Source organism: Molothrus ater, chromosome 14, assembly GCF_012460135.2.
Source record: "Molothrus ater isolate BHLD 08-10-18 breed brown headed cowbird chromosome 14, BPBGC_Mater_1.1, whole genome shotgun sequence".
In the NCBI taxonomy this organism is placed as follows: Eukaryota; Metazoa; Chordata; class Aves; order Passeriformes; family Icteridae; genus Molothrus; species Molothrus ater.
Genome location: NC_050491.2, coordinates 12,831,170 through 12,856,451, shown reverse-complemented (window position 1 = coordinate 12,856,451; position 25,282 = coordinate 12,831,170). Strand labels below are relative to the sequence as shown.

The following is a 25,282-nucleotide window of genomic DNA, read 5'->3' as shown; positions in this document are numbered from 1 at the left end:
GATGCAGGGATGCTGTAGTGAATTGTTCCCTTCTGCTGCCTCCAGCTCCTTCCCAGCCTCCAAAGGTCCCTCTGTTGAGGGCTCAGGGTATTCCTGGATGGAAGGTCAGGGTATTCCTGGCTGCCCATCAGCTGTGGCCAAACTGCCCTGGTGCTTTGCTCTTGTTGTCCTGGCTCAGGATAAGGCTGTTCTAAGGGACCTTCCAGGGTCTTTGGTGAAAAGCTGAAAACCTTGGAGAAGAGCAAGAATGTTTATAGAGTGCTGTTTAGTTCAAATAGGAAAATAGATTTTGATATAAATGCAGGATACTGTCTGCAAAGAGAATGTTCACCTCTCTTTGCCCATGTTGAGAACTACATTTTTTTCCTGATGCCAGACACAAGCATGCAGGATTCCCCTTCTCTCTTCCCAAGGATCTTTTCCATTCCATGGTGCTGCATGGTGCTGGAGCTCAGCTTGTCTTGGGCAAGGGAGGTTTGCACTCAGATCACAGAATCATTAAGGTCTGAAAAGACTTGAGGATCATTGAGCTCAGCTATGAACCCAACACCTCTGTATCCATCACTAAACCATGTCCCCAGGTGAAATGTCCATGCATCTTTTGAACACTTCAGGGATGATGGCTCCACCACTTCCCACAAGCAGCAAATGATCAATTCAGAGAGTGGAAAATGCGTTTGCTCTGCTTTTTCATTTCTAGAGGCTGTTAAAACTCCCACTATTTTGTTATCAAAAAGGATCCATCTCTGATGTGCTTGAGCCGGTCAGTTAAGTGCAAACATCACAGGAAATGAAATTTTTGGTTCTTAACAAGAAGTGAAAGAAAAAATGGTTTTTCAAAGGGAAGTGTTCTTCTGGCAGGAGCAGTGGTAGGCTTGGGGTAGGGGTAGGTGGTTGTCTTTGGATCAGAATTCTCTGTATTTGAACCTGAGCTCTTTTCCCCCTTGGTTTTTCTCCATGGATATTAAAAAAAACCCCAGGTGTTGATTCCCAAAGCTACTCAGTAATTATACCTAAATTGTTATAACCTCTCAAATAGGTCAGTGCTTCCACTGGAAGAGAAGGTTACGGATGGGAGGGGAAGCAATGTGAGGTTTAGAAAAAGGAATAAGCCTTTTCTTATTCAGTGGAGGATATCTGTAGAGGGAAGTGTGCAAGCAGTTACTCAAAGGCTCACTAACACATTGAACACCTGCAGAGGGGCCATTTTGGACAGGCCATGCTGCAGTATGTCTTTGAAATGACCCTCATGGGCTCTGCCCTCCCTGTCCAGCAATAAACTAATTTTCAGGACTAATGGTAAAATTCTGCAAGGCATGAATTCCCAACTTAAATAGATTTACAGTGAGTTCATAGATCTTCCAGCATCTCTCTTGCAACCTATTTGTGGTGGCATCATTTTAACACACACGGTAATTGAAAAAACTGTCAGGATTTACAGTCTTTTCTGACCTGTGTTTATCATACCCAGGAAAGACTCCATAATAGACATAACATTTGGGGTATGGACATAGACCTTGTGTGGAAGTGTTCACACAGGAGGTCTCTCTGTGTGGTAACTTCTCCTTGGGAAAAAGGGGATTTTGGAATAATGAGCAGCTAATACTTAACAAATGCCACCATCATGTGCCAAGAGTTGCAGAACAGACAAGTCAGAACAGTGTAATGATGAAGATGAACCTTCAGCTTTGGAGGCAATATATTCTATGTTGGTTTCCACGTGCAGCCTTTGAAACACCTGATCTTTGAGAGGACTGTGATGAAAGTATCCTTTGGAGAAGCTGTTTATTCTTTTCCCAGGCATATTTGTCCTTGCTCCTTTTGTTATAATTATTTATAAATCAAAAGTTGTATTGATCTGGAGATTATGTGTTAAACCATGTCTGAGCAGTGGTTGCTCTATTACTGAGAAAAGCAGCTGCCATAAAACTTTTGGTAAATTTATCGATCGATACTCTCCATGTTCCTCTGCAGAAAAAGAGCAAGCTGAATTTTAATTTACTGGGAATGCAGCTGAACACGTGGCCCCCGTGGGGCAAGGGATTTAAGCCTGTGAGGAACTTTCCAGAGATGAATAGTGCCATTACTTTGCAGGGGATTATTCATGTTCTTGAAGGAAAGCCTCTCTGGAGCAGGCAGTGGAGCCTTCGATCGATTCCTGGCAGCTGTGGTTGTGAGTCTTGCTCTTGAGAGCCAAATTATCATCTCGTGCTTCTGTTACAATGGTTGCCTTGCTCTCACAGGGGGGAATAAGGAGATGATAAAACATCTTCCTTGTAAAATGAGTGTTAATCAAACCAGGGCTTTGAGCCAGGACTAGCAGGATGCAGGAGCCACGTGGGATGCTGGGTATGGACCAGCCATGGGCTCAGCTGGTGCCACCAGGACGTGATGTCCCCTCCTTCTGCTTCCTCCCTGGGCTGGGACCTGCCCATGCACCAACTTAGGAAACAAAATCAAAACCAATCAAACAAAGAGAACCCACAAAAAAACCACCCCAAACCGACAACCCCCTGAGAAAACCAAGCAAACAAGCCCTGCTCAAACAAACAAAGACAACCCACAAAAAACCCAACCCCAAAAACCCATCAAACACACAAAACAGTTTTCATCCAAACAACCTCCCCCCAGCAAAACCACCAGGGATTTGGGGGGCTCCACTCAAGGTACCACAGAGGAAGGAAGACAAGAAGTGAGTCTGGTGTTTGGAAAGTGCTAAAGCTGGAAACTGGGGCAATCGTTAGGTCTTCCTTTTTTTTTTGGTTTTTTAAAGGATGGAAATGGTGCCTGGGGTTTGTGTGCCTGGCATGCCCTGGGTCCTGTTACAGGGGTGCTGCTGTGCCTGTGGTGTCCTGTGTCAGCCCCTGTGGTGTTTCAGACAGGAGGGAGGGGGTGGGTACCCTGCTCCCTCTCGAGCAAGATGCTGCTAAAATATTCTGCATTTCCTCAGTGGTCAGGTGCTGCCAGGGAGCATTGGAGTGGATGTGCTCCTGAGGTGATCCGCAGTCTTATGACCATGTTGGAAACCTCTGTCTTTCTCTGAGGTGTCTTGAGACAAAACCAGCTTGAAAATCACTGAATTGCTTTTCAGAACTTGGACATTGTTCTGTGTCTTGAAAACTCCTTAGGGGGAGGACTTAAACCAATGTTGGTTGCTGTAGGTTACTGAGAAAATGGGTTTCCCAAGATCTGCCAGCACAGGTAGGAAACTGATAACAGAAATAAAGGGGCTGGAGTGACTAAAGAATGGTCAACAGGTGCCCTGATAGAAGTGCAAGTCCTATGTGTGACTGTAGGGATCAAGAACTGATCTTCTGCCATTTGCTTTTCATCAGACTGTTGAGATAAGTTTAAAGAGAATTTGGCCAGGAGAGATTATTAAGGAAGGAATTTGCTGCTTAAATAAATAGTCTGCTCTCCATTGTTGGAGACTTAACAGGCTGATAAAAGCCCTCTGGAATGAAAGGGAGCCTGGAAAGCCAGTCTCAGATCTGCCTTGCTCTAAAGTTACTGAGACCAATGCACTTGCAAAGAATTTTTTTTACTTTTTGAGTACAAGCTCAGTTTGAGCTGGTGGCTTCCTTTATCTTCATTTATTCTGATGAATAAAGGAATTTGCTAGGTTTGCATTTTTTTTTCAGAAGTTGCTTATAACTTTTAGTTTAAAATAAATAGAAGAACCATGCAAACTGGTGTCCTGGTCTTTAGAAATGCTTGGATTATAAATTTGGGTGGGAGTGCATGAAATCATATGCCCTCTGCTTGATATGTGTGGTTTGTCATTCATCTTTGAAGAGGTATGCTGCTTTTTTGATATCCTGATAACCCCATTAGGTGGATGTTGCAGCCTCCAATTAGTAAAATAAGGCTGTATGGGTGACCAAGTGATGGGGTGTTATTGGTCTTTTTGTGGTTGTTGTTGTTTTGTTTGGTTTGTTTTGTGGGGGTATTTTTGTTTTTGTTTGGTTTTGTGTGTTTTTATTTTGGTTTTGGGGGAGGCAATGTGCTTTGTGTTTAAAAGCAAAACCAAAACAATCCTAGATGTGCTTTTGCAGTGGTAAAATGCTTGGGTCTGTGATATCTGCTCAGTTACCCAGGGCAGAGAGGTCTTTTCCCCAAGGTTTTTGTAGCTATTCCTGCTGCACTAGGCTGTGCTCCCTGGCTGAGCACCTGGCTTGAAATCAGTGTTGTAGATGGAGTCTGTTGTCTCTGCAGCAAACTGGAGAGGTAAGAGAGACTAGGAGCAAAGAAATGAAGTATTCGGGATTAAAAAATTAGGGAAGGTGAACTTGAACCCTGAGCCTTATGTGGGTTTCAGCATCAGGATGGAGGCATGGGTGGCATGGAGAGAAGTTTGTCTTTCTCTCATCTGGCAGTTACAGCACAACCTTTACCTCCACCACAGAGACCTTTCAGCTGCAGAAGCCTCTTGCATCCTCCCCCTCAAATTTTCCAGCTTGTGCTCCCAGGGCTTGATTTGAGCTTGCTTCTCCTGCTTATTCCTCTTGCCCTTTGATTTTGATAAAGAATCATGTTCACCCACCACTTGCACCAGCTTCGACTGTTTGCATTTTTAACTTTGTCTGTATTAAATTTTCAGGAATCTGTTAAGCGTTCGCACATCTGTCATGGCATGAAGCGTTATCTTTCTTGATGCTGGGGAAAACAAATTACACAATGGATGTGCAACCAATATTTAATGAAAAACTCCAGCAAACATGATGCCCCAGAAAAGATTTTACTGCAGAGTCATTCTTGTGAGGTGTTTGCTGTGAGATTTTTTTGGGGTGTTTTTTTAGCTTTCACTCAGAATGTGGATTCCCTGTGTCGACTTGGGTACTCCCAAGGGATCTCTCAAGGCATCCTGGTGCCCCCTCAATAAAATATTACTTGTCTCTTGTCCATTCCAGCACCCTGACCCTACCTTTTGCTGTCTTGCCTTGTGGATGGCAGTGTGGGGTACAGAGCAGGGTCTGGTCCAGGTGAGGGCTGGCTGGACCTGGGGAGCTGTGGGCACCAGCATTTCTTGTTTCCTTGCTTCTGGGCTGGTAGCAGCTTGTGTTAGTGAGCTCTGCAGTTTGCATTAACAAAGTTTTTGTGTGCAGGATATAAATATTAAATGGGAGAAGCACAGTGTGACTAATTGTGTAACAGTTGGACTGTTACCTGGACTGGAACAGGAGTGTTTTCAGGGCAGTTTGAGAGGGTATAATGAGATGGATTGTGCAGTATTTTTATTAGTAACTTCAGAGAGTCTATTTCAAACTGCCAGGGCACTACGTAAGTTGAACAATTAAACATAAATGGCTTTGGAGCCTAGTGGTTTGATAGAAAGACATAATTAGGAGAAGATGCTTTTCTGATAAAAGCATAAGGATTTAGCATTGGCTGGTGAGCAACACTGGCTTGGAAGCTTTGGCTCCTGTGGTAGTGAAGGCAGTGGGCATGGAGCTGGAAAAAGCCCTGTCTCATTTAAAGATGGGACCTTTGCTCTCTTGGGCTGGTGGTGATGGAGCAAAGGTAGAAAGTGCAAACCTCGATGGCTTAAAATTAAGGCAGAATAACGGGATTGTTCTACTTTTTATTACTAATGCTTTGAAGCTAATCTCATAAGCTTGGGAGCTTGAGACAATAATTTTTATGGTGACAATATTGTAAAAGTAATCAAAAAAGCTGTGTCGTAGTTGGAAAAAAAAGCATTTCCTAAGCTTTATACCCAAATGTGCTCAGTGAAACAAACCCTGTAAGAGCAGCAGTGGCACCATCTGATGGGTTCTGTAATGCCATAGACAAAAGTAATTATACTGCTTAGAAGAGCTTTTGTCTCCAGATAATGTTGTTAAAAACTTGCAGTGTAGTGTAAATCATAACAGAACAAATCTGGAGGCTGCTCTTATTGCTGCCAGGGGAAATTCTCTTAGATTTTGTTTCCTTTCTGCTCAATATATTGCAAACCTTTTCCAAGCTGGTAAATAAATATTACCTGCTGTTTGAAAAATGACTTGGGGTTCATCTCACCAGTAGTGCCTGTGGCTGCCAGGCCATTATTGCAAACAGTTGTTTCTCTCTTGGTGAGCTCTGCTGTGTTTTGGGAACACAGGCTGTTGTGATGGGGCTGAAGTTGTCTGATTCATTGAGATATTAAAGAAGCATTTCCTCTTTTTAGAGCTCACTCACATGAGGATTCCTCTGGCTTCTTTTGCCACTTCTGAGCAGTGTCACAGCAAGAGCCAAGTCAGAAAACACTTGGTTGAGCTTACAATCACCCAAACTTTTAGCATTTCCTAAGTGAACATTTGAATTCCAGTCCATGAAGGCTGGTAGTGGTTTTGAGGGGCTGAGCAGTTTTGGCTTTTAGAGGTAAGGGGTGTTTAGAGGTTTGGGAACCTTGGGCCTGCAGGAAATGCAGTGACTGCATTGGGAACAGATTAATGAACTGATTAATTTTCCAATGTCCTGCTTGGACACCAATGCTTTTGTCTCAGGGTGAAAATGATTCCTTGCGCTGAGAGATTCCAGTGCCAAGCTGGAAGTGTCCTGAGAAGCAAAGGGAGAAGTTTTGCCATCAGCAGGGAAGTGCCAGAGATCAGGTGGAGCCAAGGCAGGAGAAGCCTGCCCAGACCAGAGGCTCTCTGACCCCTGCAGTCATTGCTGTGCCTTGTGCAGAGTTTGGTGTCAGGCCCTGTGAGCAGGGACCCTGCAGAGGCAGGCCTGGGGAGCAAACCCAGGGTCATGAGGAGAGCCTTGAAGCCTAAAAGAGGGATGTCAGCAAATGCTCTGAGCTCCAGGAGCTGGGTCACTCGCTGTAGTTGCATCATAGATGAGGTTCATTGTGGGAGGAGGAGCACATTTGTACCTAAAAGGCATGTAAAGGGCATTTTGTGGAGCTGGTAAGATTTAAAAATGGTCCCATGTGCAGGACAGGGATTCACTGTGTGCCACATTTGCAGCCTGTAGTGCCCCAAGCAGCAGCATCCTGGGGAAGGTGCAGGGAATCACAAAATACATCCTCAAATTCAGCTGACTGCCAGTGATCCGTGTTGACCTCAAGGGAAGTTTCTGCTGCATGGAAATCAGTTTTCTGTTCATTTTACAGTTTGGAATAGTGCAGAGGGTTCACCACTCTGCCACAAACTCCTGGAGGAGATGGCCCTGGAGTTTTCCGAGGGCATAGGGTGACACCGTGACCTTGTCTAGAATTACCTGCCTGGTTTTCTTCCCTCAAAAAACCCTAAGCCTTGCTTTTACTGGCTCTTGGTAGTGGAATAACAAAGGTTGTAGCTCCTCTACTGTGAAGAGATATCTTGGTGGTCAAGATATGTGTGGGGAGACAAGTTTCTAAGCAAACAGTCCTTTGCAGAAGTGCAAATGGGAGTTGTGAGCTCAGCTCCCCAGAGTCAGTGGGAGTAGCCATGGTGGGGGCTTCCCTGCTCAGAGAGAGTTCATGATTGCAGGATTTATGTGTCCAGATGTCAAGGAACAGGAGAATCAGTGTTGTGGTGCAGTTCTAATGCCTTGGTACTCATGTGCTATGGGGTGCATGGGTCACAGAGTCCTGCACCTTTGCTCCCTTCCCAGCTGCCCATGGACGCTGCAGCAGTTTTGCTGTGCCCCTTCACCTCTGCTGAGCCTTTGCCAAAGAGGACTTGATTGCTGTGCTGTGTGACACCCAGAGGAGGACAGCTGTCCCTGTTGGAAGCTTGTCTTTACAGCAAAACCAGAGCAGCACATTACTGGAGGGAGCAGCATGAGGCCTGTGGCATGTCCTGGCGCCCAGCTGCCACCGTGGACCCTGCTGTCCCTCCTCCCAGAGGTCACAGTGCCGTGTGGAGGTGGCTCTGCTGCTCTTTGGTGAGCTGGCATGGGAGCCAGAAGGAGGGCAGACCTGTTTCACCTTTCTGAACACCTTCAGCTGCTTGTGAAGCAGCACCTGCTGAGCTTGGAATTGGAGGTGCATTGCTGTAGCTGCCCCAGCTCTGCACTGCCATCAGGTTTTGGCTCTCCCCTCTCCAGTGGGATGCTGGATGGGAATGGCTTGCTGGGGTCACCTGTACTGGCTCCTTGTGGCTCAGACAACTGCATCACATAATCTCTTAAATAAACCCATCAAGTGGCAGGCTGGGCTGGAGCTCCTGCAGCCTGGGGCAGCCAGCAGGTTAATCCAGAGCTCCTCCGGCCCCGCCGCCGACCCCTTTGAAGTTTGCTGCAGCTTAAGAGCCAACGTGCTTTTTCAGGAAAGCTGGCATTTTTACTAAGCAGCAGACTCTTATTATCTGGGCTGAGAACACAGTGATTTCCTTCTCCTGCCAGTAATCCCCACTCAGGGCACTGTTATGCTCTTTTACAATTTATTTTCTCTAATTGCCGGTTTGCAGCGGCCACGCAGCTCTCCCTGGGCTGTGTTCTGGGGAATTTTTGCACTTTGAAAGGAGCTTAGCCCTTCCCTTCTGGCTGCTGGAATCAGGCAGCAATTCCTCTCCAGGTACTTCAGCAAGAGTCCAGCCTGAAAAATAAGTAATAGCCTGTGCTTTTCAACTAGTGACTGATATCTGTGGTCTAGAGTAGGTTCAGCTGTTTCAGTCATCCTTTGGGAGTCCTGATAAACTGCCCTTGACCGAGGCAGTCAAGATGTGAAGCACCAGGGCACCAGAGCTGGGCTGGTGATGATCCTCTCGCTCCCATCCTGCAAGTGCTCCCTTGGTTTCTCTTTCCTGGACAGGTGTCTAAGCCACAAGCAGACAGTTTCTCCAAGAGAAATACTGTGGGAAACTGTGCCAAAGTCTTTGCTAAAGTTCAGGTAGACAACATCCCCAGTCTTTCTTTGATCCACCAAGCTGCTCACCTTATCATAGGAGGAGATGAGATTGGTCAAGCAGGGCCATGACCCTGTGTGGACTGGGCCTGATGCCCTGGCTGTCTTGTACATGCCATCACTCAAGGTGATCCCACCCTCCCAGGTCCTGTCACATTTGCCAGCCCCAGTCACTTGGGACCTCCCTGGGTAACCAGGACTGCTGGTAAATGATGGACAGTGACCTTGTGAGTTCTTCTGCCTGCTCCCTCAGTACCCTTGGGTGGATCCCATCCAGCCCTGTTGGTGTGTATCTGAGTGGTGTAGCAGAGCCCTGACTATTTTCTCACAGATTATGGGGACTTTGTTCTACTCCCCATCCCTGTTTTCCAGCTCTGGGTGCTGGGTAGTTGGAGAAGAACTGGATTTACTAAAGACCGAGGCCAAGAAGGTGTTAAGTACATCTGCCTTTTCCTCATCCTTTGTCCCTGTGTTTCTCCCTGCATCCACTAAAGGATGGAAATTATCCTGAGCCTTCCTTTTGTTGCTAATGTGTTTAAAGGAACATGTCTTATACTCTGCCGTGTGTGCATCTGTGTGTGTACTCTACACAGGGATGGAGATTGTAAAATGTGAGCCCTGCTCAGGTGTGCAGTGCTTTTGCCTGCTGAAGTTGGGGGCAAATCTGATGCTTTGCTTTGTATTCACACTGCTTCAGCCAGACCTGCAAAACAGCTGCCTTAAATGGCAGCTTTTGAAAATACCCTTGGGAAAAAAAAAATAGAAGAGAGAAAAGATTGAAACTCATTGCTGGAAGATAATTCAATAATGCCATGTTATGAGTGGGGCAGATTTTACCAGCAGCAAATCCAGGCTGTGGGTTTTTATGGGGGATCAGACGCCTGTGTCACGTCTATAATGCTCTGTCCCCCTGTGTCCCTGTGAGGTTCCCTCGTGGGAGCACAGGGGACTGACCCTCAAAGTTTCCTCCCCTTTGAAGTGCTCAGAGCCTGGCTGAGGGTCACTGCAGCTGCTGGCAGCTGGGGATTTAGAATTTCTGCAGCCAGCGCTTTCCGAGGAATATTTCAGAATAAGCAACTGCTGTGGGAGTTGGGTGGGAGAGATTTTGGATGTGTAAGACTTCTTTTTTACAAAGTTTTATTATTTCTTGCATCTATTAATAGGGCAGCAGGAGTCTCCATATGCCTTTATAGTCCCTGTTGTGCTTTCTAATGGATATATGCAAAAGCTCCCAGGCGCGTAAAACAGACAGTCTCAGCCAGTTATTACGATAAAAATTATGTGCATGTCATGACCTTTAAAGCAGTGGGACTGTGTGTGCATGCTCTTCTGATGCACCACTGTTCTCCATTCCTTTCTGAAGCCCTTCTCGCCCTAGGAGGTTTGCATAGGAGCTTGGAATATTTTTCTAATCAGCGAAGAGTCTTTTGGCTCTGATGATAACTGGCAAAGCACAGAGGAGCGAGAAAATGGAAAAGTGGTGACTTTTTCTAAAGGGAACTAACAGAGAAGAGGGTAAAGGCGAATGGTGAGGCACAGCATGAAAATCCTGGCACCGTCTCCACTGCTGTCAAAAAAAACCCACTGGTCCAAAATGTTCTTTGTGCTTTTTGAGGCAAAAGCTATTTTGGTGTCCTTGAGAATAAAGAGGGGGGGAAAAAGTTTTGTAATCCATATGTCCCCTTTAAAATGACTTTTTTTTTTGTTTTAAAACTTTTAATAGTACAACCAGCATTTCATATAGTGCAATAGTGCAAGTGCTCTGCTTGCAGAGCCCAGTCTGTGTCACACCTGCTGCTATGTTGCGTGGAGAGCTTTGCCATCCTCTGTCTGGGGGTGAGCAGCAGGATGCTGCTGTTGTGGCAGGGAGAGAGGGGCCCTGTGTCCCTGCACCACTGCATCCTGAGCCTGTGCCTGTGCTGTGAGGAAGGAAGGATTGCTGTCCCCTGGGAACACAGATCTTGGCTTGCTGGGACAGTCCTGGTGCGAGTGTCTGGAGCTGTGGACAAAATGCTTCAGCACCATGCCTGGGAGCTGTGCAGGCACCACATGGGGTGGAGACACTGTTTGCAGAAGTGTATCAGTAATTTCTACTCTGATCACTGCTTACACCACAGCTTTCCGCATGCTGGGGTGGGGTGCAGCACCTTGTCCTTCCAGGCATCCCTGAATAGGGTGCACCCAGGAAGAAAAAGCTGGAAGTCCTGGAGATGTGATGGTCTTGAAAGCTCTTGAGTAAGCCAGAGGTTATGCAGGACAAGCAGCAAGGCCCAGCATTGCTTGTGGGAGTGCTGATACTGAACCCCTGTGGAGATGTGTCAGGCCATGCTCAGCTGCGTTCCGGCCTTAACAAATGGGGGAGATAACTCTTACGGCTTTAAAAATTAAACATTCCCTTTAATTATTGAACATGAATAATTTTCATGCAAATTGAGCCAGGATGTGTGTTTCCAGAATGACAGAGTTGAGAGCAGTTACATGGTGGGGTGTCAGTGACCTGTGAACTGAAAGGCTGTTCATTAATTTTAGCATTTTATGAATAGTACCCTGGAGGGTGGGACATGGGCTGGTAGAGCAAAGCTGGCCAAAGGAAAAGACTTTTCTTTGCACTGATGGCCTCTCCTTCTGATGCTTTAAGATGCAAACTGGTGTATGTGTGTTTGGTATGTTGTCCTTCTATAATGGGGCATGGATATTTGGGAAGCCTCCTGATGAGGAGGGCTATAATTAAAGGAATAACTGTGCAGTGACTGTGGGGACTTCCCTGCTCGCCTTGTGGAGGAGATGTGGGCTGAAAGTCCTAAAGTTTTTTTGAAGGTAGAGATGGGAAAATGTGTTGTGGTCTTTCCTAGCAAAATGACAGTCTCTGTCTAAACCTTGAATTTTATGGGACAGCCTGATGTATATGACAGTGTTCCTGGCTGGGCAGCCACAGGTGGACATGGCACCACTGGCTCTCAGCATCCTTTGGACAATGGAGCAGCTCCCATCCAGGGCAGATGAAACATTGGATCTGCAGCTGAAGTGAGCCTCGTGCATTTGGGAAAACTGCAGCACTGTGGGGGCTTTTCCAGTGGCTTTGAGGACACTTGGTGCAGGGTACCTGCTGGGGGTAGAGTCAGGATATTGTCTGTGATTAAACTCCTATAAATATTTTCCTTTTCATAATGGAATGTCAGCATTTACTGTTTCCTAATTTTAAGCACTGTACAGTTTGTCAAACATTTATCTCTGCCTTAAATTAAGTCTGGAGATAGAATTCCTGTTAATTTCAAATCAATATGAAAGGGGGGAGAGAAAGAAATTGCAGTCTAGCCCTTTTCTTGAATCAATATTTTCTTTAAAAGCTGAAATGTTAACTAGATCATAGGGGTTTTTTTTGCCATTTTGAAATGTAGCTTCTGCTTAAAGAATTTATGCATTTCCCCTGGAAGTTGCTGATGCTGGTGTTTTGCAGCAGGCACGGCTGCCAGCAGGTGTTTGACCCAAGGCAGGCAGGATGGGGCCAGCCCTGGCAGCAGTGATGTGGTGGAACATTATCCTCCCTGTTTCTGGGCTCACCATCTCTTAGTAACATTTTGTTGTTGTTGTTATTGTTCTGTTTTGCAGAAGCCTTCGAAATTGTCGTGCGGCACGCAAGAAACTTCACCAACAGCATGTTCAGGACCTACTACCAGAGCATGGGGCCCAGGGCTCTTAAATTTGTTGGAGAACTTTTTACTGACATCTCGCTGTACATACTGGGCTCTGACATCAGTGTCAATGACATGATAAATGAATTTTTTGACAGTTTGTTCCCTTTGGTTTACTCTCACTTGATTAACCCCGGCTTCCCTGATCCCTCTGAGGAAATGACCGAGTGCCTGCGGGCGGCCAGGAGAGACCTCAAAGTCTTTGGGAACCACCCCAAAACGATGATGACGCAGGTGTCCAAGTCCCTGCAGGCCACACGAGTCTTTCTGCAGGCTCTGAACCTGGGCATCGAGGTGATAAACACCACTGACCACCTCAAGTTCAGCAAGGACTGCGGGCGGGCGCTGCTGAGGATGTGGTACTGCTCCCACTGCCAGGGGCTGCTCCTGGCCAAGCCCTGTGCCGGCTACTGTGGGGTGGTGATGCAGGGATGCCTGGCAGGTGTCCTGGAGATCCAGAACCTCTGGAAGGAGTACATCCAGGCTCTGGAGGGGCTGACCAGAGGCATGCATGGCATCTATGACATGGAGCACGTCCTGCTGAGCCTGTTCTCCGTGGTGCGCGACGCCATCGTCCACGCGCAGAAGAACGAAGGGAAGCTCTTGACAGCTGTGAGTAGCTCTCTGCAGGTCCCCAGGCTCTCTTGTACACAAACTGTGTTGAAACCAAGCTGTTCCTTTCCTCCTGCCAGCAAACCCCAAATGGCTCCAATTACCACCCCCTTCTCATCCCTTTCTGATATTCCAGAAAACTTTTGGTAGCGTTTGAAGCTGGTGTTTGCAGGGCCTGGGTTTGCATTAAGGGCTTTGCCTCTTTTCAGGTTTGTCAGAGCAGAAGGGTCTGGACTTACCCTAGGGTGTGAGGTTGGGAGCTGAGATGTCTCAGCATCTTCAGTTTTCTCTGAGTGCTGTGCTTGCCCTGGGTAGCTCTGAAAGGCTGGTCCTGCTCTCTAGGTGTCCCCTGCCTCCTTTAACATCACAAAAATGTTCCTCCAAATAGATTCCAGGCAGAGGCATGTGCTGTAGCATCCCCTGATTTACCAAAGAAGAGCTGATTCTCCATCTTTTAGTAACTCATTCCAGTTTTGGGCTGCATTTAATGAGATTACTTCTTATTTTTACTTGACTCTTTAAAAACACATTTCAAGAACTTCTCAGCCTCCTGAGAAGCTGAGGCTGTCTTGCTCTGAAAATCCTGCTGCTCCATTTGAACACCAAGGACAAATGTACTGTGATACTGTGATGCTTGTTCTGCAGAGATTTTTCTTGAGACACAACTGAGCTGCTCTGTGTAGGTGGGGAAGAGTTAGAGATGGGGCAAAGGTGTAGTAGTGTTGTAATAGTTTGCTTAAAACCAACGATGATTAAAATCTGACACTGTTTCCCTGTTATCTGCTTGTTCCTGCCATTCTTGACTCCTGTTTACAAAAGAGCTGTGTTTATGTAGGTCACTGTACTACTTGCACTGTAAGTAACTCTTATCTTTTTTGGGGGGTACCATGGAAATGGATCAGCTTATGGGCTTTGAGCTGTGTGGCACTAAGCCAGCAGCACTCTGTGCTGGCTTTGCTCTGCCACCACACTTGTGCAGGCTGTGGAACATCGTGGTGGCACTCGGGTGGGTTCCCAGCCCAGGAAGTTTGGCTCACATGGAGCAAGCTTTCTCCACTGCTTGGAAGGGGTTTAGGGACCAAATTACACTGAGTTGGATTGCTCTTGGGTTGCAGGGACCAGGAGGAGGCTGTGGCTGGGCTGGGTGTTGGGCAGATGGCCCCAGACAGGACTTGTGGGCAGCATGTTAAGCTCGAGGGCACAGTGCAGGACATTGGTTTTAACCTGCCTTTCTGCAAAAAAATCACTGTTTTACAGCAGCCTGGAAGCACTGCTTGTGCAGGGAGGCTCCAGCTGACAGTCAGGAGCAGCAGCTCTGCTGCCACAGAGCCAGGGGAAGATCTCCCATCAGCCAGAACCATAAGTCAACCCTCTGTGGAACAGCAAAGGAGCAGAGATGTAACTGTAGGTTTACCTTGAGTTCAGGTGAGGTGGAGAATTAATGTTGCAGTTGATAATGAGAGAAAACCCAGCTCAGCTTTGAGCCCAGTTGGCATTTCCAGGGCAGTGAGAAACAAAACTTAATTATATATGTAGAGTGAGCCTCTCAAAAGATTTATTGACATGTTCAGCTGTGAGCAAAAGCATCCAGCATGTTTTCCATCAGTGAGCCCCCATGTGTGTAGGTGCTAAGGCAGAGCAGAAGCATTGTGCATGTGGGCTGTGTGCCAGGTTTTGTGGGCACAGACCTGGGCATTCTGTAGGGTCTGAAAGGATCAGTGTTTGTTCTCCCATGTCTTTCTTTTATTGGCACAACAACAAAAATGCACTTTTTCTTGGAGATGTCCATGTATGCAGTGAACAAACATGACTGTCCCTTATATGAATGAATATTGACTCCTTGATCTGGCTACAGACAATGAGTTTGTGGCAGGACAAATAGATGGAGCACCACTAAAATCAACACAAAGCAGTAGAGCTACAATCTGCCCTTCCTCTGCCAGACCAGATCATAAACTGACTTCCTTTACAATAAAAATTACTGGGCATTACAAAACCATTCAGTGCTTTTGTACTTGGTAAAGCTGTTGGAATTCATTAGTGCCATATGTAGCTAGGTACTTACTTAACCATAACTCCTCTTGATTATTTAATACTTCAGTGATTCATTTCTTTGCTCTAGAGACATTTTTGCATTACTGGAGTGAAGGAGGAAAAAAATCCAAGCCAAACAAGCCAGTTGCCTGGCAATTGTCACCAAAAAAGAATGGCCACTGGGTTTTTGAAGTTTGTTTTTAAATCACTGATGTTTCTCAGCTAAGGGTTTTATGTCAGACCTGAGCCCAGAGCAACTTTTTTTTTTTTTTTTACAAGTGAGGATATGAGCTGTTCAGTGGAGAAATAAGGCAATAATGGAAGCATACAGGATTGCACAGGGTCTAAGAGCTGAGCTGCATCAGGACCTGGGGTAATCTGGGGTAAATATCTTTGTAAGATATCACTTTGTAAATGATAGAATACAACGTTTTTTATTTAGCTGTGCTATGATGAAAGTTTCTCTGTTAAACTTATCAGCACATATTGAGTTTCAAAGAATATACCTGGAAGCAAACAGTTATATTTACTGTAATTCTGTAAATATGATTGTTTTTAGGCACTGTAGCCATACCAAAGTATGAAATGCCTCAGGGGTTTTCTTTCAAAATGTGGTTTTTACACTCACCCTGACTTCTCATATTGACCTTTTTTATTACTGACCTTGGCCACCACTGCTTCTGTAGGCAAAGTCCAGTTCACCAGCATGGTATTAAGAATAATGGCAGGTTATTTAATTGTCATTAAAATCCTCTGGAATTATGGAAAACTTATCTTCCATACCCATAGTGATTGTACCATGAATAACAACACTACTGCCCTTGCCTGTCCTTTGGGCTTCTTTTATTTTTCCCAGCATTGGTGCAATTTCTGCAGCAGTGGTTTTCCCCCCTGGTATTTCAGATCCTTGGGCGTGTTTCCTGACTGAGCATCTTTTCTCCATGTGGTTGTTCCTTTTTCCCCTTTGCCACCCCCAGGCTGGGTGTGGGCATTCACACACAGACCTGGACCCCAAGGACTCATGAGCTTGAGCTCCAGAGGTGTTGCAGAGTCTCCAGGTGGGTTTGTGAGGAGCTCTACAGTCCCCAAGAGGAGGAAGTCATGCTGCTGTAAATCTGCTTTTGGAAGCTGTGTCTCCAGGCATGCATTTAAATGGGAGCCTGTGTGTTGTTGCAGGTCTGTAAACAGCAGTGGAGAACAGTGAATTCAGTAATGTGGCAGTAAACAGTTCCCATCCCAAGCCTTGCTTTAGTAGCTAATTTGTCAGCCGTGGTGTGTGTTAGGGCTTTATTATTTCTGCAATTTGTCTGCTTAAAAACTTCACCCCTAAAACCTGCTATTAAAATACTTTATCAAGGAGCCTGACTCTCAGGGCACACTGGGAAAAAATTGCTGTCTAGGCCTATATCTATATTAATTTTCTAATCTCCTACCTTTTCCCTGGTTGAAAATCTGCCTAATATGTCCACCTCTTGTAGATATTTTAATCATGAGTGTAGGGAAGAATGATTTTAGTCAGTCTCTTTGTGCTTTTTACCACAAAACCAAGACAACTGGGAGAGATGCAGTACAAATAAGCTTAATAAAATATTCAACCCAGCACCTCCAAAAGTTAATGCTTTCTCTGTTATGGAATGACAAGGGAGACAGTTGGGGGATCTTGCATAGGTAAAAGTTGATCTCCTCTGAGGTTAGAATGGTGGAATGGTTTAGGTTGGAAGGGACCTTGAAGATCATCAGTCCTGACCCCCCTGCCATGGGCAGGGACACCCTTCCACTATCCCAGGTTGCTCCAAGCCCTGTCCACCCTGGCCTTGGACATTACCAGGGATGAGGCAGCCACAGCTTCTCTGTGCCTGTGCCTCACCACCCTCACAGTCAAGAATTTTTTCCTAATATCCAATCTGAACCTCTGCCAGTGAAAGCCCTTCCTCCTTGTCCTATCCCTCCATGCCCTTGCAGTAAGTCTCACTCCAGCTCTCCTGGAGCCCCATCAGGCCCTGGAAGGTGCAGTGAGGTCTCCTGGCAGCTTTCTCCTCTCCAGGCTGAACAGCCCTGCCTCTCTCAGCCTGTCCCCATAGCAGAGATGCTCCAATCAGCTTTGTCACCCTCACTCCAACAGGTCCATGTCCTTCTTGTCTTGGGGGCCCTGGAGCTGCAGGAGATGCTCCAGGTGGGTCTCACTAGAGTGGAGTGGAGGGACAGAATCCCCTCCCTCCCCCTGCTGCCTGCTGCATTTTTGATGCACCCCAGCTGCCCAGCCCCTGCTGCTCCCCTTGCAGTTGTTTGTGCAGCTCCACCTGCAGAGCATTGCCTAGAAAGGGAACAGCTGGGAGCTCAGCAGTGTCTTTTTTTTTTCCACTCAGAACTGATGACTGAGTTTCTAGAAAATCCTAATAAATTGCAAAATGAACCAGAGCTTTGTTCAACAACTTGCACTCGTCAGAAGGAGGGAAGCAGAAAGGTGCCAGTGCTGTATGGGAGCAGCATGCAATTCCCAGTGTGCTTGTCCTGTGGGCAGGTCCCTGCTGCTTTACTTTGCTGCAAACACCTTTAAAAGGTTGTTTAGGTCTGGGTTAACTGGGTTATACAGGTGTGCTGCTGGGGTGCTGTGGAGGTGATGCCATTGTGCAGGCTGGGTTTGATGTTATCCCAAAGCTGAAGTGCTCATCTCACCTGGCTGAGGGGGAGTGCTTGGTGTGAACCCAGCTCTGATGGCCTTGGGAAGCCTCAGAGGCAGGAAAACTGGACCCTTGCTTCCCTAGATTTTTAGGGAATCCTGGCAGGGAGTTCATGAGTATATTGTAAAGATAACGAGGTGCTTTGGTTGATTGTAGCTCCACAGAAACGTTGCTGCAGTGTGTGTTCAAAACAGCAGTTCCAGCAGATACACAGGGCTGAAAATCAAGAATATGCAAATAAAGGGACTTTTGGCACCCAGGAATGAAAATATCACCCATTGCCATACACACATTTAGTACATTTGTCAGCACAGTGATGCCAGGCTGGTTTCTCCCAAATACTGCCCTAAAAGGAGCTGCTTTTGGGGCCATCTCACCTGGTGACTTGCTGGAAGCTGCTTTGCTCAGCAGGTTGCACTGGCAGGGAGCTCTGGTGAGTTTTCCCATCTGCTAATGGATTTTTCTGTGTGTACTAGAGCTGGCAAGAGCTTTGTGGGGAAAGCTTTGAAATTACAGCGCTGTTTGCGAAGTCCTTCCCTCTGAGACGCCGAGATCGGTTTCTTTGTACTTTTAATGTGGGTTGCTTTTTGTTGGCATCTCTCCTGGGAGAGTCAGCTGGATGTACAGCCTCTGTATTTTCAAGTTCTTTATTGGCAAAGTTTAATCCTCAGGCTATTCTCTAATACTCTCTGGTAACTAGCTCCATTTTTCACTTAAAGCTGGAAATACAGGAGAAGTTTTGGTTTTCAGTGATCCCAGACCCTCTCAGAACTATCCCAAGGTGTGTGTATTGTGTATTTTGTTATCCATTTTGTGATAGGCAGTGTAAGGTGCCTGATAAGCTTGTAAAAGCAAGCATCTGTTCCCCCTGCAGGATGAAAATAAAGCTTATTTGGAGGCCAGTATCAGCAGCATTCCCATTCCTGTGAAAACACCTTGGGAGTACTATGATTAGTTGTCTGAAGAGGTTTCAGGTAGTAAAGATTTTTCTGACACTTGGTGTAGCATGTGGCAAAGCACTGAATTTCAAGGTGTTGATTTTGAGCTAGAAAGCTCCAGCTTGGTGGCTTGGCTGGTTGGTGCTCAAAGAATAAGGGCAAAAGTTATTAATGCCTGCACTTTTGTACCCCAGTATCAACGATTTTGATCCAGCTATTTTGGCACTCTGCTGCAGGACTGGAATCTCTGGTTTAGTATGCAAATATGCAGTGGCAAATTAGGGGCCTCCATCTCATTCTTGGAAGGGACTTTGGCATGAGTGATCTTGACCATCACTTGCCTCTCTAGGGGAGTGAGACTCAGAGGTTATTCTCAGCCTAGTGAAAGTTTTACTTCTTGCCTGGCCTGGAGAGGGAGACCATTGGTATCACAATTAATTAATTAATTAATTCACTGCTAGCAAGAATTTTGCCTGTGAGGATGCAGGGTAGCACATCTTTGGTCAGAGTTGTCCTTTTCCAGTGTGGGCAGAGTGGCACACCGGTGTGCCCTCCTGCTTGCCCTGGTGGCATGGCAAGGCTTTGAGTCAATTTGTCACTGAATTGGGTCTGGATGAAGCAGACTGAGTGTGTGGGGCTCTGCAGAGCTGCTGGGTGGAAGCAGTGGCCAGGGATGCTCAAATCTGTCACTGCAAAGCCAGAGGAGGTGGCACTGAACAGCAGCAAAGGTTTAATTTAAAAATAGCGTTTCATTTTGCTTCTATTTGGAAATTATTATATTTTACTCTTCTTTTTGTTCTCCCTTTGTTCTTCTAACTGGATGTGTTCTGGCCTCTGAGATGTGCCATTTCAAGGAATTTGCAGTGAGGGTTTTTTAAAATAAAAAGTAGAAGGCAGCTGCTGACAGTGCCCCTTCCTCCCTGCATGCACACACGGCAGCACGTGGAGCATCCTGTGACAGTGTTTGATGTCCAACCCAGCTTTGCACTGAAGACTGCAGGAATCTGTTTGTTGACTTCAGTCCTGAGACAGATCACTTGGCTGGTGGCAACTTCATCCCCACTACTCTGTAGCTCAAAAAGAGCTTTTTAAAGCTGCTGCATTTTATGGGTGGGAATATCATAGAGCACCCACTGAGCCTGGCTTGATCTCCCTTCAGATCCCGTTGGCTGCATTGCAAGTGAGATGCACACAGGTCTGTGTGTGATGGGGTGTCTTGCATCTTTTCCAAGCTGAAGTCAGAACAAGCCTAAAGACCTCATGCAGTTTAATTACTGGTTCTGTGTAGCTGTCTGCTTGTACTGTGCCTTGGCGTGTTCCTTGTTTTAGTGGAGGAACTAATTTGTTGTTTTGCAACTGGCTCCTGAGTGTTTAAAAAGATATTTGGTTCTGAGATGCCCTGGCATCAGTACAAAGAGCTCTCAGAGTTAGTGGGGCAGGATACAGTCTTAACAGCTGGAAATGAGGATGCACAGCTTTGCAATGTTTTGCAGCTTTCTTCACTGCACAAAACAGCTTCTTTTTTTCTCATCTCTTTTCTTTTTCCTGGCTCCCATCACAGCTGGGTTGGAAGCTGGACCTGGGATGCTTTGGGATGTAGGAGAGGAGGGAGCTGCTGGTCATGCCATGCAAAGCATTGAGGGAGGGGATATATGGGGTGCCTTCAAGCTTTGAAATTTCAGGCTGTCTGATTTTTAAATAATTTGTAATGGTCAAGGACATAATGGGAGGTCTCGAAATAGCTTGGATTTAAGCAGGAAAAAAAACCGAGTTTCATTCTGAGCCAAAGATCACGGCATCAGAAATTTCCCTCCTTGTGATTTGAGGCTTCGTCTGCATCAAAACTGTGGGAGAGGTTCTGGCCAGGGAGGAGCTGCCCCTCTGAAAGGCGATGGCTGGGGCACAGCCCTTTCACTGGGGCTGTGTTTGCAAATGAGCTTTGCACCTGAACTTCCTTCAGTGTTAATCCAGCCTCATGCTCTGGGTCCTTGCTGAGATTTAGATTTGGTTTACCTGAAGGATGCTGTCAGCTGGTGCACGACAGAAGCAGGAGAGTGTTAGTGTGGGCTGATCCCCCTGGCTTCTGAGGGCCCTGCAGAGGAGTGATAGCCATGGCATGACCTGCCTTTATTCTTACTTAACTCAGTCCCCCCAGACGTGCCATTGCCCTGGACACTTACTGTGGAATGGTGGAGCTGCCTGTGGAATTCTCTGTTAAAACTGCCCACACATCTTTCTTTTACCAGAGAGATCAAACCCCCCTGAGCATCAGCCCTGCAGACACGGCTCCCTTCTTGCTGCAGCCTCCTGCAACCCCTATTAACATAGATGCTTTATTAGCAAAATCCATTCTGGCCCATTTCCTTTCCTGAAGATTTCTCTCCTTGCTTAGACCCGCAGCTTTGCCAGCCCAGAGTTGTGCTCACCAATATCCATCTCGCTGTGCTTTTTACGCTAAACCCTCTTTTGGCCTCATTATCCGTGACTGCCGTTTGCACTCAGGCCTCCGCCCGGGGTCATCCACCGGGCATCCTTCATCTGAACAGCGCCGAGTTTACTTCCAGTGACAGAAACCCCCGTGAGTGCTGCTGCCTTCAAACCAGAACTATCTCTCCCATTAGCAATGCTGATGAATGAGCCAAGAACAAACCAGAAACTTAAAAGGGACCCTCTGCAAAGCAGGAGTGGTGCCCAGAGCTGCCCGGGCGGAGCAGCGGTGTTTTGTTTTGCGCTGCAGACAATGAGGGGCTGGGTTGCAATGAGTGGTTTGGTTCATTTTGAATTCTCTGCCTGTGTGCGGTGCTGTGAATTATATCGTTTTTGCATCTTATTCTAAAGTGGCTTTGAGGTACCAGGCATGAAAGATGCTAAATACATTTTGCTGGGGAAAAAAAATTTCAGCAAACAATTGAGGTGGATTTTTCATCCATCTGCTGCAGCAACGCACCCCTCATTGCTGGGTCCTCACTGCCCTATCAGGCCACTGCAAAAAGAATTGGTGGCCTTTTCCATCCCTACCTGTTGTCTTACCCCTCTAATGAGCCCCCGAGGGCACGGAGCCTGCTTTCAGTAGGTGAAATTTGCTGCTAACTGCATTATTTTCCAAAGATTTGTTTAAGGAAGAGCAAGCTGGCTGCAGAAAGCGGTGCTGATAGCCTACAGCTACTTGGGCAGAGTTATTTCTGTTTGAAAATAAAAAGCAAGGCAGCTATTGGCAAATTTTGCAATTCTTTATGCAGGTGTATCTTTGTAACCTAATCAATTTTCACACCAAATTCTCTTCTGTGCTACTGGCAAAGGTTGAGATGATGCTCTGAGCCAGTGACCTGGAGAGAACCAGCTGGAGAGCTGGGTGGTTACTGAGGAAAACTTGGGGGTGACTGATGTGCTCTAAGTTATGTCTTTCTGATGCTTATTAACTCCTGGATTGCACATATTGATCTGTATCACTGTAAAATAAACCTTGTGCTGCTGCTCTCCGGAGAGCAGAGTGCAGGTATTTCTGGAGATACCCAAGTGCCTGTGCTGATAGCTCAGTCATCCATCCTCTGTGTGCTCCCTGAGGGATGGCCCAAAAGCCATGGAGCAGAGGGAGGGGATGCTGGGGTGGCTCTGATGGGCAAAATGTGTCACCATGAGCTCAGTGCAGGTGGGCCCAAAAAGATTTGCCCAGCAGAGACTAAAAAACATCCAGGAAGGTCAGCTCTGAGCTTTGCTTCATGCAGTTCCCATTGTTTGGAGCCAGAAGGAAATGGAATAACTCCCTGCCTTTAGATTTTGGTGCAAAATATTTATCTTTTCCATGAGTTGGGGAAATTCCCAGCTTGCAACTTGCAAGGTGAGTGGAAAGTAATGATGATAAACAAAAATGCATTACAAGTGTTTAGTCAATTTTTTTCCCATCTAATGATTCTCCTACCTAATTTTGGACTTGTATATCAATGTATTGGAATTCACTTCTCATAATCAAATACTAGTCCTCTGTTTGATACTGTTAATAAAGGTGTTGTGATAAAGTTGGATTAATTTAATTTCTGTCTGCAAAAGGCTATTGTTGAATGAGTGCCTTTAATACATTAATCAGCCATACAGCATTGTAACAAGGTTAAAAGTGCACACCGATTTCCATTTTAAAGATATTCTCAATCAGGCAGAAACTAATCTAATGTTGTAAGTCATTCTGTAATTCAATTGTTCTAACCACAGTACATGTAAAAACAAGATGTCTTCCAATAAAGTCTCAAAAAAGCCCTGCAGATATTTATCTCTTTATAGAAAGGAATGATTTACATTTTCAATAAGCCTTATTTGTCTTTGGGAAAAAACGTAATTCCTTTATTGAGCAAAAATCTAATGGGAGCCTTTTTACCTTGTTTGCCGTGTTTTGGGTATATTATCTTGGTGCTGACCTGTAATTGGATTAGGTTAGGCCTGACTGTCAGGGAGAAAAAATTGCTATGGATCTGGTAGCTTCAAAACTAAGAAAAAATCAACAGATGAAGTTAAAAAAAAGGAAAGAAAAAAACCACAGGGCCCTCTCCTTTTGTTGGCCTTAAATGGATTAATTTTACCAGCAGCTAATCTCTGCTGCATGGAGCTATTTTATCTATTTTCCCTTAATGATAATTATTATGTTTTCTCTTTTAGACTTTCACTGGAGAGGTCCATGGCATGGCCATGGGGAAAGCCTCATGCTCCATTGCCAGGAGCTGCATAACGTGTGAGGTTGTTCTGAGCTTTGCTGGAAAACAAACGCCTGTAATTTTTCTGCTGAAGAGATTCAGCAATGTCACTGTTTAAATTATTTGGAGAGTTTTGGTGGCTCCAGCCTTCTTGTCTTAGCAGAGACTGGTGTTTGGAAAGAGAAAGGTGGATGGAGGGAGAAAAAAGTTGCTGCTGGGGGGATTATTTCTGTCTGAGGGTTAAAATAAGTAGGGTGATGGTAAAGGTGAGTGGAGAGGAATGGGGAGTGCCAAACCCTTTGGGTTAGGAAGGGTTTCCATGCACCATAGGAAGGGAGAAGGGCATTTGATAGCAAAAAGTACTTAGAGGTGTAAAAAACCTTTGGGATAGTTTCAGTACAAGCATTTATGGAAATATAAATCTGAAAAGCTGTGTGTACCTGTGAGCATGGTCTGTGCAGGCTGCAAAACTAGCATTGCCTTTTACCTGCTTGTTTTGATATCACCAGTTACAGCAGATTTAGTAGTAAGCCCCGTGTGCTCTATTTTAAATAAATATTACACTTGCTATTGGATTGCTGAAAGAGAGAGAGAACTAATTAAGGAGATGGGATATAATCTGTAAATTTTTCTTCCCTGAGATTTTATGAGCAGTAATTTGAAAAGAGCCATATTAAAGTCATTCAGGAACAAGTTAATGCTGCGTTTCTGAGAATATTGCCCTTCTACTCAAAGATTATATTAAAGAATAAACAGTGTACAGTAGCTAATTGCTAGCTGACACATTATAATGGCTTTATACTTCCAAAATTGAATTGGTCTGGTTTAAGGGAAAAAAAAAAAAAAAGGAAAAGTAATGCAGTAACTTTTTAATTATTTAACAAAGTATTTCTCAAAGAATAATTGAATCTGGGCTCATGGCTGCAGGGGGGAAGAGAGGCTGGTAGGTATTGACCACATTTGCAATCCAGCTGACACGGCTGCTGTTAAATACCCTGTTACAGGCTCTGACTCTGGCTTGTGTTCCAGACTGATGGCAGGTATCTGTTTTTCCTCTCTAAATTAGGCTGCTAGGAATTTATTTCTCTGGGATTGTTCCTTTCTGTAGTGCCGTAGGCACAAACACGGTGCAGCATTAAAACCCACAGAAATCTGCCAAGGAAACCGATGAACCCATGGAAGGAAAATAACAAGCATGTGGTGATTGCCTGGAGCTGTCCTGCTTCCTGCCTTTGCCCAGTGAGGGTTTTTTAAGATCTTGGTAGAAACTGGTGATCCCTCAAGCCAATTCCTTGTTTCCCAGCCTGTTGTGATGGGGTAGATTTAATTGCCTGCAATAGGAGCATGTTAGAGCATGCATGGAGTGCAGTTGTATAATTAAACTGTATTTAGCATACTTAGCAGAAGTGGGCTCTGCTGCCTTGAGTCCTAATTTTCTGTCAGGTTAGATGAGTCAGTGCTAATGTTGAAATCAGCTGCTTGAATTTGGAGCATCTTCAGCTTCCTCGGGGAATCAGTCCCAGGGGCAGAGCAGCAGCCTGGGGTCAGGAGCAGCCGTGTGCCCCCCTCTGCTGTGCTGCCTCCTCAGCCATGGAGCACTTTGGGGGCGTGGGGTTCCACCAGGAGATGGACTCTGGGTACTGCCACCTTCTGCTCCTGAGCCTGGCTTTAGCCAGTCTAACGCGTTCTGGGTTTCTCTGGGTTTTGCTCCATCTTCCCTTTTGCTCTGCTGTAACCCTCCAGGCAAGGCTGCCTTCTCCTTCCAAGAATAAAGTCTTAGTTTGGTTGTCTAAGAAATATCAGATTGCACAGATCTAAGTTAAAACCATAA

The 25,282-nt window shown here is 45.8% G+C and overlaps 1 protein-coding gene across 1 annotated transcript in view; it reads left to right on the top strand.

The window, feature by feature from the left end:
* Positions 1-25,282, top strand: part of GPC3 (glypican 3) — a 142,269-nt gene that overhangs the window by 53,271 nt on the left and 63,716 nt on the right. Inside the window, exon 3 of the mRNA XM_036402387.2 lies at positions 12,422-13,116. Within this exon, the coding sequence (XP_036258280.1) occupies positions 12,422-13,116 (695 nt within the window). The remainder of the gene's footprint in view (positions 1-12,421; positions 13,117-25,282) is intronic.